This window comes from Eulemur rufifrons, chromosome 5 (genome assembly GCF_041146395.1).
Source record: "Eulemur rufifrons isolate Redbay chromosome 5, OSU_ERuf_1, whole genome shotgun sequence".
NCBI classification, from domain to species: Eukaryota; Metazoa; Chordata; class Mammalia; order Primates; family Lemuridae; genus Eulemur; species Eulemur rufifrons.
The window spans coordinates 37,986,431-37,999,575 of record NC_090987.1 but is presented as its reverse complement, the minus strand read 5'-3'; the positions used below and the strand labels follow the sequence as shown (position 1 = coordinate 37,999,575).

The following is a 13,145-nucleotide window of genomic DNA, read 5'->3' as shown; positions in this document are numbered from 1 at the left end:
GAGAACTCTGGAGCATACATGGTTTGTCAGCATTGTCCCACTGTGGGCCAGGGGGTCGATTGGGCCCGAGTTCCACTCTGAGATCAGTCACTGGATATGGACTCTCCCGGGAAAGTTATACTTTGGGGTGAGGTGATTCTCTGCAGCTGAAGGAAACCTGATGAAACTGACAATTGGAGGCTGTCTTAATAGCATTCCTAGTAGCTAGCTAGGACAATCCAAATCTCTCCTTGTGGTGGTTCACAGTCTACTCCTTGCGTCACTTGATTCTACTTCCTCATACATGTTGAAGATCCCTGTTCTGGGATTCTAATGGGTTTCTTCCTTGGGGAAACAATGAAGAGGAGGTTAATAGGATGAACTACAGTCCCCATTGCTACAGCTGGTCTCAAGTTGCAGCTGATACTAATCATCTCCTTCTTCCACTATCCATTCTAAATTCACTTTACCCTCAACTACCAACTATACTGGTCTTGGTAGCTTAACTGGTAACATGACCAGACCCTTATCCCTGAGAGAGCTGAGATCCTGATCACCATGCTTTTTTGAGGCCAGGGTTGCTCCACTTGTCCATTTATCATCACAATTGGGCAAGGAAGTACTAGGGGGCATTTAAATGAATCACCTGGATTTACCACACATATTCGTTCCTCTTTGCTTCCATTGTATAATAGCAACCCTACCTCCTCCAGATAATCAGCATCAATTATGCCTCCCAACATAATGACTGCTCTCCTTGCTGCTGGTCCCTGGACATAAGGAACCAGAAATGCCCAGGTGGCAACTGTAGTGTCTAGTTTAATAGACACTGTGGTTTGATGGAAGTGTATTCCCTGTAGGCAGAAACGGGAAGCACAGAGTTTCCCAGTGAGTCTTTGGGAGTGATGGTATGTGGGGCCACCCATGCTTTTCCTTGATTCTTTGATCTGTGTTTTGGTCCAATTGGGGACATAGTATCATATAGAAGTTTTTGATTTGGTTCGATATACTGAGTCTTAAAGGATGGCATCCCATCCTTATAGAGTATTGCCTCTGAGTTTGCACTTTACTCATCCCTTCTGCAGGCTGTTCTAATACTTTACCAGGCCAGCAACTTCTAATTCATGCCATGTGTGATACAACCAGTAGATCCTGTGGTCCCGAGACTACTGTTGCCCTTCCTTTACCATAAAGAGGATGTGTCTTTTTTTTTTTTTTTTTTTTTTTTTTGTTGAGACAGAGTCTCACTCTGTTGCCCAGGCTAGAGTGAGTGCCGTGGCGTCAGCTTAGCTCACAGCAACCTCAAACTCCTGGGCTTAAGCGATCCTACTGCCTCAGCCTCCCGAGTAGCTGGGACTACAGGCATGCGCCACTATGCCCGGCTAATTTTTTCTATATAGATTTTTAGGTGTCCATATAATGTCTTTCTATTTTTAGTAGAGACGGGGTCTCGCTCAGGCTGGTCTCGAACTCCTGACCTTGAGCAATCCACCCGCCTCGGCCTCCCAGAGTGCTAGGATTACAGGCGTGAGCCACCGCGCCCGGCCAAGAGGATGTGTCTTGAAGCATGCTCTTTAGAATTATGGTAGTAGATCAGACCTCTTTTGGTATTCCAAAATTTATTTAACCATACTGCTCATATTCTTTTCCTCTAGCAGATTAAGTTAGCTCACAGATGAGAAATAAATCTGATTTTAGACATAATGTTTTCTAATAATGTCTACCATTTATTGAGCACTTAATGTGCTTGACATTTTTTTAGGGGCCTTACATCCATCATCTCATTTCATCCTTGTAACTACTCTATGAGGAAGTATTTTATTTTATTTTATATTTTATTTTATTTTAGTCTATATGACAGAGTCTCACTCTGTCAGCCTGGGTAGAGTACAGTGGTGGGGCGTCATCATAGCTCACTGCAATCTCAAACTCCTGGGCTTAAGCAATCCTCTTGCCTCAGCCTCCCAAGTTGCTGGAACTATAGGTGCACACCACCACACCTGGCTAATTTTTCTATTTTTAGTAGAGATGGGGTCTCTCTCTTCCTCAAGCTGATCTTGAACTCCTGAGCTCAAGGAATTCTCCCACCTTGCTTGGCCTCCCAGAGTGCTAGGGTTATAGGTATGAGCCACCATGCACAGCCTATAAGGAAGTATTGTTTCCACTTTATATGTGAAAATAGGTTTGGAGAGATTAAGAAACTTGCTATTATGTGGCAAAATAGGTATTTGAGCTTAGGTTTCTTTATTTGACTTTGAGAACTCTGTTCTTAATGACCTCTGTACTGACTATCTCAAACTTGTAAGTTTTTTTTTCCTTAGGATAAATTCTAAGGAGATTATTGGGGCAAAGAGTATGGATTTAGGCCTGTTAATATCTACCATCATCTTGTTTTATAAAGGGGTTTAACCATTTAGACCAGCAATGCTTTGAGTATATCAGTTTTTTCATTGGTTGTATTTGTTAAAGATGTTGCACATATCTAATACCACGGGTTAAAAAAGTATATTACAGAGAGAACATACTTAGCAATGTGATCTTGGATGCTTAAGATTGCTGTTTGTACATTATGGGTTTTCAGGACACAGCAATTTACGTTGTACTGGGATAACTGAAGGAACTCCACTCCACTCATCCTTCTTTAGGGTCCTTCTGGGAGCCAGTTTAGTGGTAAAGTGAATTTCTTGGACATCTCAGAGTGTTTCAAAGATTCTCCACATCCATGGGCTTTATCTTTCCCTTGCCAGCTGCAGCCACAGCTCTATTTCTGTGCTCTCTGAATATTCGTTGAAGTCTTAATAGCTCTAGAAAGTGAAAGCTTGCTTTCATTTAGTTAGTAACCACAGTTGATGAACACTAATTATATTTGTTGTTTTTATAAAAGGGACAACCAGGAGTTTTTTTTTTTTTTTTTTTTTTAATATGGAACATGTCACAAATTTGTGTGTCATCCTTGCTCAGGGGCCATGCTAATTTCCTCTGTATCATTCCAATTGTATATGTGCTGCCGAAGCGAGCAAAAATGAGGAATTCTTAACCTGGAGTCTGTGAATTCAGATGAGGGAGGAAATCTTTACTAAGCTCAAACTAAAACTTAGAATTTCTTTCAGCTGTGAATGTAGGCTCCAAACCATGGAACCAAGAAGTACTACATCATATATATATATCTGTCACAATAGAAATCATTGATATTTTTATATTTCCTCATGTTATAGTTATCTTGAAATGTTACTCATGCTAATTACTATATTGGAATTACAGTAGTTATTAGCTTTACTACCAATCTTGTTATTTAATATATTAATAAAGAAGTTGCATATTTCTATATCAAAAAGATTTAGTACACATAGTTCTAAAATGGTATATCCGGGTTGCGTAGTTTTTTCCTTGGATTATTTTTCCATATATTTGTGTATCACTGATATTTCTGTGTGGACTGTTTTTCATGATTTAGATTGATGTGTTTTTTTCCTTTTGAGGTGGGGTCTCTGTTGCCTAGGCTGCAGTGCAGTGGTAGGATCATAGCTCATTGTAGCCTCAAACTCCTGGTCTTGAGTGATCCTCCCATCTCAGCCCCCTGAGAAGGTGAGACTACAGGCTTATGCCACCACACCCAGTGACTGAGGCGTATTTTAAACTGGGTTGCTCCTCAGTGGTAGTCTAGAGCAATAGAAATTATCAAAGAATGAAGTTAATATCTGTCCCCTTTGAGGGGTAAAAAAACATCTCAGTTTTAGGCACTTCTTGCAATTAAGGAGCTAGAACTCAGAAATGAGTGAAGATAAAACTCCTTGTACTTGATTGTTTGACTATAAAGGCACCTGTGTGTATTAAGAAATTTTGAAAATATTTTCCTACTAGTAGATATTGATACTTGCTTAAAACAACTTGGAACATAACTCAGTCTGGTAAATATAAAACAAGAACTCATTTGAAATCTTTAAGTTCACTTTTATGTTGTATTTCATGATGAAGGTGGAGTTTGGCCTATTGTTATATTGGAATCTAATGTGCAAATGATTTGATTTAGAATTCTTATTTCTAATTAAATAAAAAGGGACCTAAGTGATTACTCTTTTAGACAGGTACAGAAAATGACCCTCCTTGAAATCCAGTTTCATCTGCTAAATTTGCATGCAATTCATTTTCCTGGCTCTGTGTATGATTTTCACCCATTTATTTCACATATACTCCAGCCCTTTTCTCTCCTGTCCCCAAGACATGCCTAGTCAGCACCAATGCAGCCTTGCAAAGCATGGAAGTACCATCAGCTAGTCTAGAACATCAAGTCAAAGTCAGTTAGTTACCATCGAGTTTGAGAGGATCCATCCAACACTGAAATGGGATTAAAGAGATGGAGTAAGACCCAGGTCTACCACCTCTAAAGGGGTGGAAGTGGCATGGAAGGTGTGTATGTATCTGGTAAGATACAGATAGTAGGTATGTTACAAAGCACTTTGAAGGACAGATTTTTGTATTGGAAACAGGATAAAAGATTGATAAGAAAAGTAGAATGCTCCTTCTCTTTCCTACTCAGAAACAATAGGACCGCTTTTCCTAAACTCACATTTCACTGGATCTTATTTTGCTTCACAAGGGAGAATAGTGTTCCCCTGAGGAATCTGCCCCATCAATCCTTAATGTAAATCATTCTCACTAGCTAAAATTCCAGATTATACTTTCTTAATATAGTAGTACAGAGAGATAATGGCTCATTATAAGGTAGATTCGCTATATATAAACCTAAATGTTTATTAGAAAATCTGCGGAAGGATTCAGAAGAAACTGCATGGCAATTGTCTCTAGAGAGTAGAACTAAGGCTTTGAAAAGGAAGGAGACTTTGTTTTGTTGCCTGTGGGGCTGTATCTATAGTTAATAAAATTGTACTAAATTAGGTGTAATTTTAAATTTTACCTCTTTTGCTCAGCATTTCATCATTAGTTCTCGTCCTCATCATTAATCAGTATATTTTAAATTTTATTAAAATTCTTTCCAAGCAAGCCTTTAATTGATTTTCCTTCTAATATTCTTATTCAATTTGAAATATAAGTTACAGACTGTCTCAAAGTGAATTGGACAGCTTTTCTTACTCTTTTTTTTTTTTTTTTTTTTGAACATCTTTTATAAGACAGAAATTATGCAAAAGTGAGGAAAAATCACATGGAAAGTATCTGAGCCTGGAGATTTGAGGGAGGGAGGTCTCTTTGATTATTGGTTTAGCTTCTTTAATTTGTCTATTCCAGTCTCTGTATCTTCTTGTGCCAATTTTGTCATTTCATATTTTTCCAGAAATGTATCCTTTTGATCTTCATTTCAAATTTGTTACCAATTGGTAGCTAATACTTTTATTATAATACATTTTTATTATGAAATATATTTAGTACATACAAACAAGATTATATGTAATATGTACACATATAAGTTGAGAAAAATAATAGTAAAATGAAGGCCCATATACTCCAAACCCACCTTAGGGTCACCATCTATCCCACCCTTCTCCTCAGTCCCTTTTTTCTTTTCTTCCCACTTTTACCCTCAAAACATTCTTGCATAATATATATGTTCTAGTCTTTGTAAAGTGGGAAATTTCAGTGTACATTCAAATTTATCTATCTTGACTATTACAGAGGGAAATTTTCTTGAAGGTGATAGCAACTTGGCCTTTATGCTTGTAGAACACAAGCATTTAAATTACAGTGATGTGTGATGTTCAGTTTTCTGTATGAATTGTAAATACTGCACTTTCCCTGTTCTCCCAAACTTTTCTTGTGTCCTGTAACTTTTAGTGTTTGTCTTTAAAATAAGATTGTTGCTTTATCTCAGTGTGGCTTTCTAAATTACCCAACTTGTGATTTCTTGTATAAAGCTTTTTTATCCTGCAGATGGTGCTAGAGTCACACTTCATTTCGATAGAAGGTGGAAGAAAAGACTGAAATTTTTTTCAGTGTGAAAATAAGATACCTCATTTTGTAATCTTTGTTGTTTGTTTTTTTGAGACAGGGTCTCACTCTGTTCCCCAGGCTAGAGTGCAGTGGCATGATCATGGCTAACTGTAACCTCACACTCCTGGGCTTAAGTGATCTCTCCTGCCTTGCCTCTCACATAGCTGGGACTATAGGTGCATGCCACTGTGTCCAGCTAATTTTTCTATTTTTTTGTAGCGACAGGGTCTTGCTCTTGCTCATGCTGGGCTTGAACTCCTCACCTCAAATCATCCTCCCGCCTTGGCCTCCTAGAGTGCTAGGATTACAGGCGTGAGCTACCGTGCCTCACCTATAATATTCTTTATGCTTATTCTAATGGTCTACATAAAAGCAGTTTACCTGAATATAAGATAATCAGTATATTGCTCTGCTTGATAATTAAGAAAAAGAATATTCTGTATTTTCATATAAAGACTTGCTATTTCAAATACTTTTCAGAGATATATTAATAATATTTTTTGAGGATGTATATGCTTGCCACTGTTTTTCACGAACAACCCTAGGACAGTAGGTACCATTAATCCTTGTTTTTTACAGACAGGAATCAGAGGATTAGCAGGATTAAGTAACTTGCCTGTCATCAACACTTGCTAGGTGGCAAAAAATAGTAGGTAGACAGGTGAAAATGAAACCCAAATCTGCTAGAGCCTACAGTTCCTATAAATATGTTATGTTGCTTTAGACTAGTAGAGTATAACACAAAACAAAGATGTCAAAATAAATTTGTAGTCTTATAAGTGTGAAATGAGGCACCCACTAACGTGTCATAGGAATGCATATCTAAATATATATTACTTTTAATTTCAGTCTGCGGCTGTGCCAGCCAGTGTTGTCACAGTTACTCCTGTAAAGCCGTCGAATACTGTAACTACCTTGAAGCCTTCAAGTTTGGGAGCAGTATCCACCCCCTCAAATGAGCCCAGTCTCAAAGCAGAGATCTCAGTACCTGCTCAGACTGATCTTTCTCCAGTAAGTTCTCACTTGTACCTCATAAATACAGTTCCTTACAAATTTTCTTGAATTCTGTTTCCTCACTAAGATTTGTGAGTGTTTGTTTCCATTTATATTTCCATATGTAGACAATGCTAGAAAATGTGAAGAAATGTAAGAACTTCCTTGCAATGTTAATAAAACTAGCATGTAGTGGATCACAGTCCCCAGAAATGGGGCAGAATGTGAAGAAGCTGGTGGAACAACTTTTGGTAAGTCATTCTATAAAATTTTGTAAGTTCTGTAAGCACTCATAGAACATGTTTTAAATGGGAAATATGTATATTGCAATGAAATTTATTTTAAATATATTTCTTGATAAACTTTGTTTTTGCTTCTTGGGAGCTTTGTAATGATTATAAATCTTAGACAAGTAAATCTTTCCTATTAATTTCTTTTTTAAAATTTACTTTTTATTTTTTATAGTATATATTTAAGGTACGCAATGTGATGGTTTACTGCATATTATTTTCTGTATACCAGTCCGGTTTCCTTTAGCCTAAAAAGGGCCTTGGAGAGAAGGTTGACTATTGATTGGGTCAATAAATAGGAAATTGTTATTAGAATTACAGAATGTCAGAAAGCCCAGGCTATCAACAAATAATGAAATTCAAGCCAAGCTTTGGGACCTTTAGAAGTTAGGTAACCTTCTTAGGCCTTACTTTCCTCATCTCCAAGACAAGAAGAATAAACATGATGATCTTTGAGGTTTCCAGAAATGCCAACATGCTGTGACTTTTAGCGATCAAATTTCCTTGGTTTCTTATATCCTTTTTCAGGTAAAATAATTAGATACACTAAAGAGGGTGAAGGTGGAGGTTAGTAAATATATGCTTAACACAGCTCAGGATGTAAGAAACAAATGTAATTTTAGATTTTTTTTTAACTATTATAGTCTACAGATTTCCCTGATCATAGTTAGAATTTCTTTTTTTTTTCTCTCTTTTTTTTTTTTTTTTTTTTTTTGAGACAGAGTCTCACTCTGTCTGGACTAGAGTGCCGTGGTGTCAGTCTAGCTCACAGCAACCTCAAACTCTTGGGCATAAGCAATCCTACTGCTTCAGCCTCCCAAGTAGCTAGGACTATAGGCATGCGCCACCATGCCCAGCTAATTTTTCTATATATATTTTTAGATGTCCATATAATTTCTTTCTATTTTTAGTAGAGATGGGGGTCTTGCTCTTGCTCAGGCTGGTCTCTAACTCCTGACCTCAAGTGATCGGAGGATCACTTAGCACTCCCAGGGTGCTAAGATTACAGGCTTGAGCCACCTCACCCTGCCTAAACAAGTTTTTAATTTGACTTTTTTTTTATTTTTTAAAAGTTTTAAAATTTTTGTAGAGATGAGATCTCACTATGTTACCCAGGCTGGTCTTGAACTCCTGACCTGAAGTGATCCTCCTGCCTTGGCCTCCCAAAGTGCTGGGGTTATAGGTGTAAGCCACCATGCCCACCTCCTTTATATTCTTAAAAACTGAGGACTCCCCAAGGCATTTTGTTTTCATGGGGTTGAAATTAAAACTGATAAATTTTTAGTTATTTAAAAATAACAATAAACCCATTACATGTTAACATAAATACTTAAACTAAAACTATGGTTTCCCAAACAGCAACAATAAGAAGAGTGGAATTGATTGCTTTACTTTTTTGCGAATCTCTTTACTGTCTGACTTACTAGAAAATGGCTGGATTCTTATGTCTCCTTCTGCATTTAATCTGTTTTGTAATGTGTTATTTTGGGGGAAGTATTTGGAGAATATCAGAGAAGTGGTTGGAATGGTGAGTATTTTAATAGTTTTTCTACAGATTATTATGGATATTCTTGAGAGTCTACTGGTTTATCTTGCACTCTGAATGAATCTTTTATCCATTTTTATAATGGCATGCATTGGTCATTTGGAAAATATTGGTTCACTGAGTTATGCAGATCTTCCAAATCTTTCCAGATCTGTTATTTAAGATATTAAAATAACATGCTCATTAATTTCACCAATAATCTTATTAGAAAATGCTTTTAAGTACTGGGAAGCTATCAAACTCAGAATAGTGGTTATAAATTATCCAAAATTCTAATTTTGGCTTGATAGCCTTTTTCTTTTTCTTTCTTCTTTTTTTGAGACAGAGTCTCCTCAGTAACCCTGGGTAGAGTGTAGTGCTGTCATTGTAGCTCACTGCAACCTCAAACTCCTGGGCTCAAGTGATCCACTTGTCTCAGCCTCTTAAGTAGCTGAGACTACAGGCACTCACCATGATGCCTGGCTAATTTTTCTGTTTTTAGTAGAGACAGGGTCTTGCTCAGGCTGGTCTTGAACTCCTGAGCTCAAGCAATCCTCCCTCCTCGGCCTCCCAGAGTGTCAGGATTACAGGCGTGAGCCACCTTGCCTGACTGAGAGCTTTAATTTTAATCATTAGCAACAAATACAATTGGCTGTTTTCATTACCATAACAGGCTTAGTTTATTTGTTTTTGAGGAAATGTTGACCAAATACTCAAGTCTAAATAACCACAATTGCCTTATCATTCTTTCAAGTGAAAATGAATAAAGCAGCTTGTTCAGTCATTGATTCAGTGCTTTTTCTTAATCACCTTACTTGGGTCTCAGCAGAAATGTTTTATGTGTGGTTGCCATTTGTTACATACAATATTTTTTTTTTTTTTTTTTTTTGAGACAGAGTCTCACTCTGTTGCCCAGGCTAGAGTGCCGTGGCATTAGCCTAGCTCACAGCAACCTCAAAATCCTGGGCTCAAGCGATCTTGCTGCCTCAGCCTCCCAAGTAGCTGGGACTACAGGCATGCGCCACCATGCCCGGCTAACTTTTTCTATATATTTTTAGTTGTCCAGCTAATTTCTTTCTATTTTTAGTAGAGACAAGGTCTCATTCTTGCTCAGGCTGGTCTCAAACTCCTGAGCTCAAACAATGCACCTGCCTCGACCTCCCAGAGCACTAGGATTATAGGCGTGAGCCACCACCCCCCGGCCCATTCTAAAAATACAATCTTGGCCTGGTTAAAGTAACTTAAAAATTAAAAAACAACAACAACAACAACAACAAAAAAACAAAAACAGAAACCAAAATCCCAAGGCTCCCAAGCCAAATAATTTCCTATTTCTTACCCTAAGACTCCTATGTCTTCACTTCTTTATTTTAATTAATTAATTAATTAATTTATTAAGGGCAATCAAGTGAAGCAGTGGGAGTGGAGAAGGAACAAAGGAATCTGTAACTGGTTGTGATCAATTAATTGTAAACACCACTGCGCTCAGACCAACCAAGAACCATGCACTTCTTAATTGTTCTTAACAAACTATAATAATGTAGCATTATTCTGCCACTCATCTCTTCTCTCATTTTGCTTATTGGATTTAAAAAAAATCATCCCTTTATTGTATTCTCTATGAATAAACATCTCTGTTATTTATGTTTACTCATTTCATAGGTGACATTAAAAAATGTCTATTTAATGATGGACTTTACTACTTGTAAAAGCTTTCTGTGTCTACAATCATGAATTATATACTTTGCCCCTTTTAAAGTATATGTAGACCTAAAAAAATTTTTTTCCCTTCATTCCTCAGGATGCAAAAATCGAAGCAGAAGAATTTACTAGGAAACTATACGTTGAACTGAAGTCTTCACCTCAACCTCACCTAGTTCCTTTCCTTAAGGTAGAATTATATGTTACTTAGAAGAAATAGTTTGGGTTAGAATACTGTAAAATAATTTAAAACTTAAGTATTTCAATATGATAATGTGAAGATACTAACAGTATAGGAGAAACCTCAGTGCTTTTGTAAGCTATAAAGCACATTCATAGTATTCTTTTCATTTGAACACTTTGGAAAAAACAGAAGTAACATCTTATTTATGAACATAACCTAATGATTTTGTTGTTTCATGCTTGTACAGGAATATACAGGCATACCACAGAGATATTACAGGTTTGGTTCCAGACCAACATAATAAAGCTAGTATCTCAATAAAGTGAATTATATGTATTTTTTGGTTTCCCAGTGCATGTAAAAGTTATGTTTATACTATACTGTAGTCTATTAAGTGTATAACAGCATTATATCTTAAAAAAAAGTACATACCTTAATTAAAAATACTTTATTGCTAAAAAATGCTAATGATGATCTGAACCTCTAGTAATTATTTTGATGGTAGAGGATCTTGCCTCAGTGTTTCAGGCTGCTGACTGACCAGGGTAGTGGTTGCTGAAGGTTGGGGTGGCTGTGGCAATTTCTTAAGATAAGACAATGAAGTTTGCCACATCCATTGACTCTTTCATTGACAAAAGATTTCTCTGTAGCGTGTAATGCTAGTTGATAGCATTTTAGCCACGGTAGAACTTTTTTCAAAATTGGAGTCAATCCTCTCAAACCCTGCCACTGCTAGATCAATTAAGTTTATGTAATATTCTAAGTCCTTTGTTGTCATTTCAATAATGCTCATAGCATCTTCACTAGGAGGAGATTCCATCTCAAGAAATAACTTTCTTTTATCCATAAGAAGCAACTCCTCATCTGTGAAAGTTTGATCATGAGATTATAGTAATTCAGTTACATCTTTAGGCTCCACTTCTAATTCTAGTTCTCTTGTTATTTCCACCACTTTGCTTCTTTTTCTTTTTTTATTTTTTTAAAGACAGGGTCTCACTCTGTTGCCCAGGCTGGAATGTGGTAGTATGATTATGGCTTACTGTAGGCTCAAACGATCCTCCTACCTCAGCCTCCTAAGTAGCTGGAACTATAGGAGCACGCCATCGTCCCCAGCTAAATTTTTCTAATTTTATTTTTTTTGAGATCAGAGTCTTGCTATGTTGCCCAGGCTGGTCTTGAACTCCTGGCCTCAAGCAATCCTCCCACCTTGGCCTCCCAAAATGCTGGGACTACAGGTGTAAGCTACTTTTCCTGACCTCCACTGAAGTCTTGAACCCCTCCAAGTCATCCATGAGGGTTGTACTAAATTTCCAAATTCCTGATAATGTTGACATTTTGACCTCCTCCCACAGGTCACAAATGTTCTTAATGGCGTCCAGAATGGCAAATCCTTTCTAGGTGATTTTTAGCTTGCTATGCCCAGATCCATCATAGGAATCACTATTTATGGCAGCTATAGCCTTATAAAATGTTTTTCTTAAATCATAAGACTTAAAAATTTGGCCCGCCGGGCATGGTTGCTCACGCCTGTAATCCTAGCACTCTGGGAGGCCGCGGCGGGAGGATCGCTCGAGATCAGGAGTTCGAGACCAGCCTGAGCAAGAGCGAGACCCTGTCTGTACTAAAAAGTAGAAAGAAATTGGCCGGGCGCGGTGGCTCACACCTGTAATCCTAGCACTCTGGGAGGCTGAGGTGGGCGGATCATTTGAGCTCAGGAGTTCGAGACCAGCCTGAGCAAGAGCGAGACCCCACCTCTACTAAAAATAGAAAGAAATTATATGGACAGCTAAAAATATATATAGAAAAAAAAATTAGCCGGGCATGGTGGCACATGCCTGTAGTCCCAGCTACTCGGGAGGCTGAGACAGGAGGATCACTTGAGCTCAGGAGTTTGAGGTTGCTGTGAGCTAGGCTGACGCCACGGCACTCACTCTAGCCTGGGCAACAGAGTGAGACTCTGTCTTAAAAAAAAAAAAAAAAAAAAAAAAAAGAAATTAACCGAACAACTAAAAATATATAGAAAAAATTAGCCAGGCATGGTGGCGCATGCCTCTGTAGTCCCAGCTACTCGGGAGACTGAGGCTTCTAGAAGGATCACTGAAGCCCAGGAGTTTGAGGTTGCTGTGAGCTAGGCTGACGCCACGGCATTGTAGCTCAGGCAACAGAGTGAGACTGTCTCCAAATTTTTTTTTTTAATGAAAAATTAAAAAAGAAAAGACTTAAAAATTTATTGGACAAGTCTTTTTTTTTTTTTTTTCAAAACAAAAACAAACTATTTGTAGGAAAAAATGGTTTTGTACATGGGATGAAACAATATAAATTCAAAACTTACAGATAAGGGTTAGCTCTATCACTCATCTCTTTAAAAAGTTTATATGAATATCCAGTCAAAACCAACAGGGTATCGCTCTTGAAATGTTATCTATACGGATTTTATTGGACAAGTCTTAACCCAAGTAAATAAGAATAAAAAAAATATGGTAAGAAAAGAAAATTTATATTACTCTTTGATCCATGGGCTGCAGAATGG

The 13,145-nt window shown here is 37.6% G+C and overlaps 1 protein-coding gene and 1 non-coding gene across 3 annotated transcripts in view; one reads left to right on the top strand and one right to left on the bottom strand.

The window, feature by feature from the left end:
- Positions 1-13,145, top strand: part of TAF4B (TATA-box binding protein associated factor 4b) — a 115,764-nt gene that overhangs the window by 14,496 nt on the left and 88,123 nt on the right. For both annotated transcript variants that reach the window (XM_069468165.1, XM_069468164.1), the window contains exons 4-6: positions 6,772-6,933; positions 7,044-7,166; positions 10,532-10,621. In XM_069468165.1, the coding sequence (XP_069324266.1) occupies positions 6,772-6,933; positions 7,044-7,166; positions 10,532-10,621 (375 nt within the window). The remainder of the gene's footprint in view (positions 1-6,771; positions 6,934-7,043; positions 7,167-10,531; positions 10,622-13,145) is intronic.
- Positions 2,896-2,997, bottom strand: LOC138383527 (U6 spliceosomal RNA). The gene has a single exon (XR_011233597.1). It is a non-coding gene; the product is annotated as a U6 spliceosomal RNA (small nuclear RNA).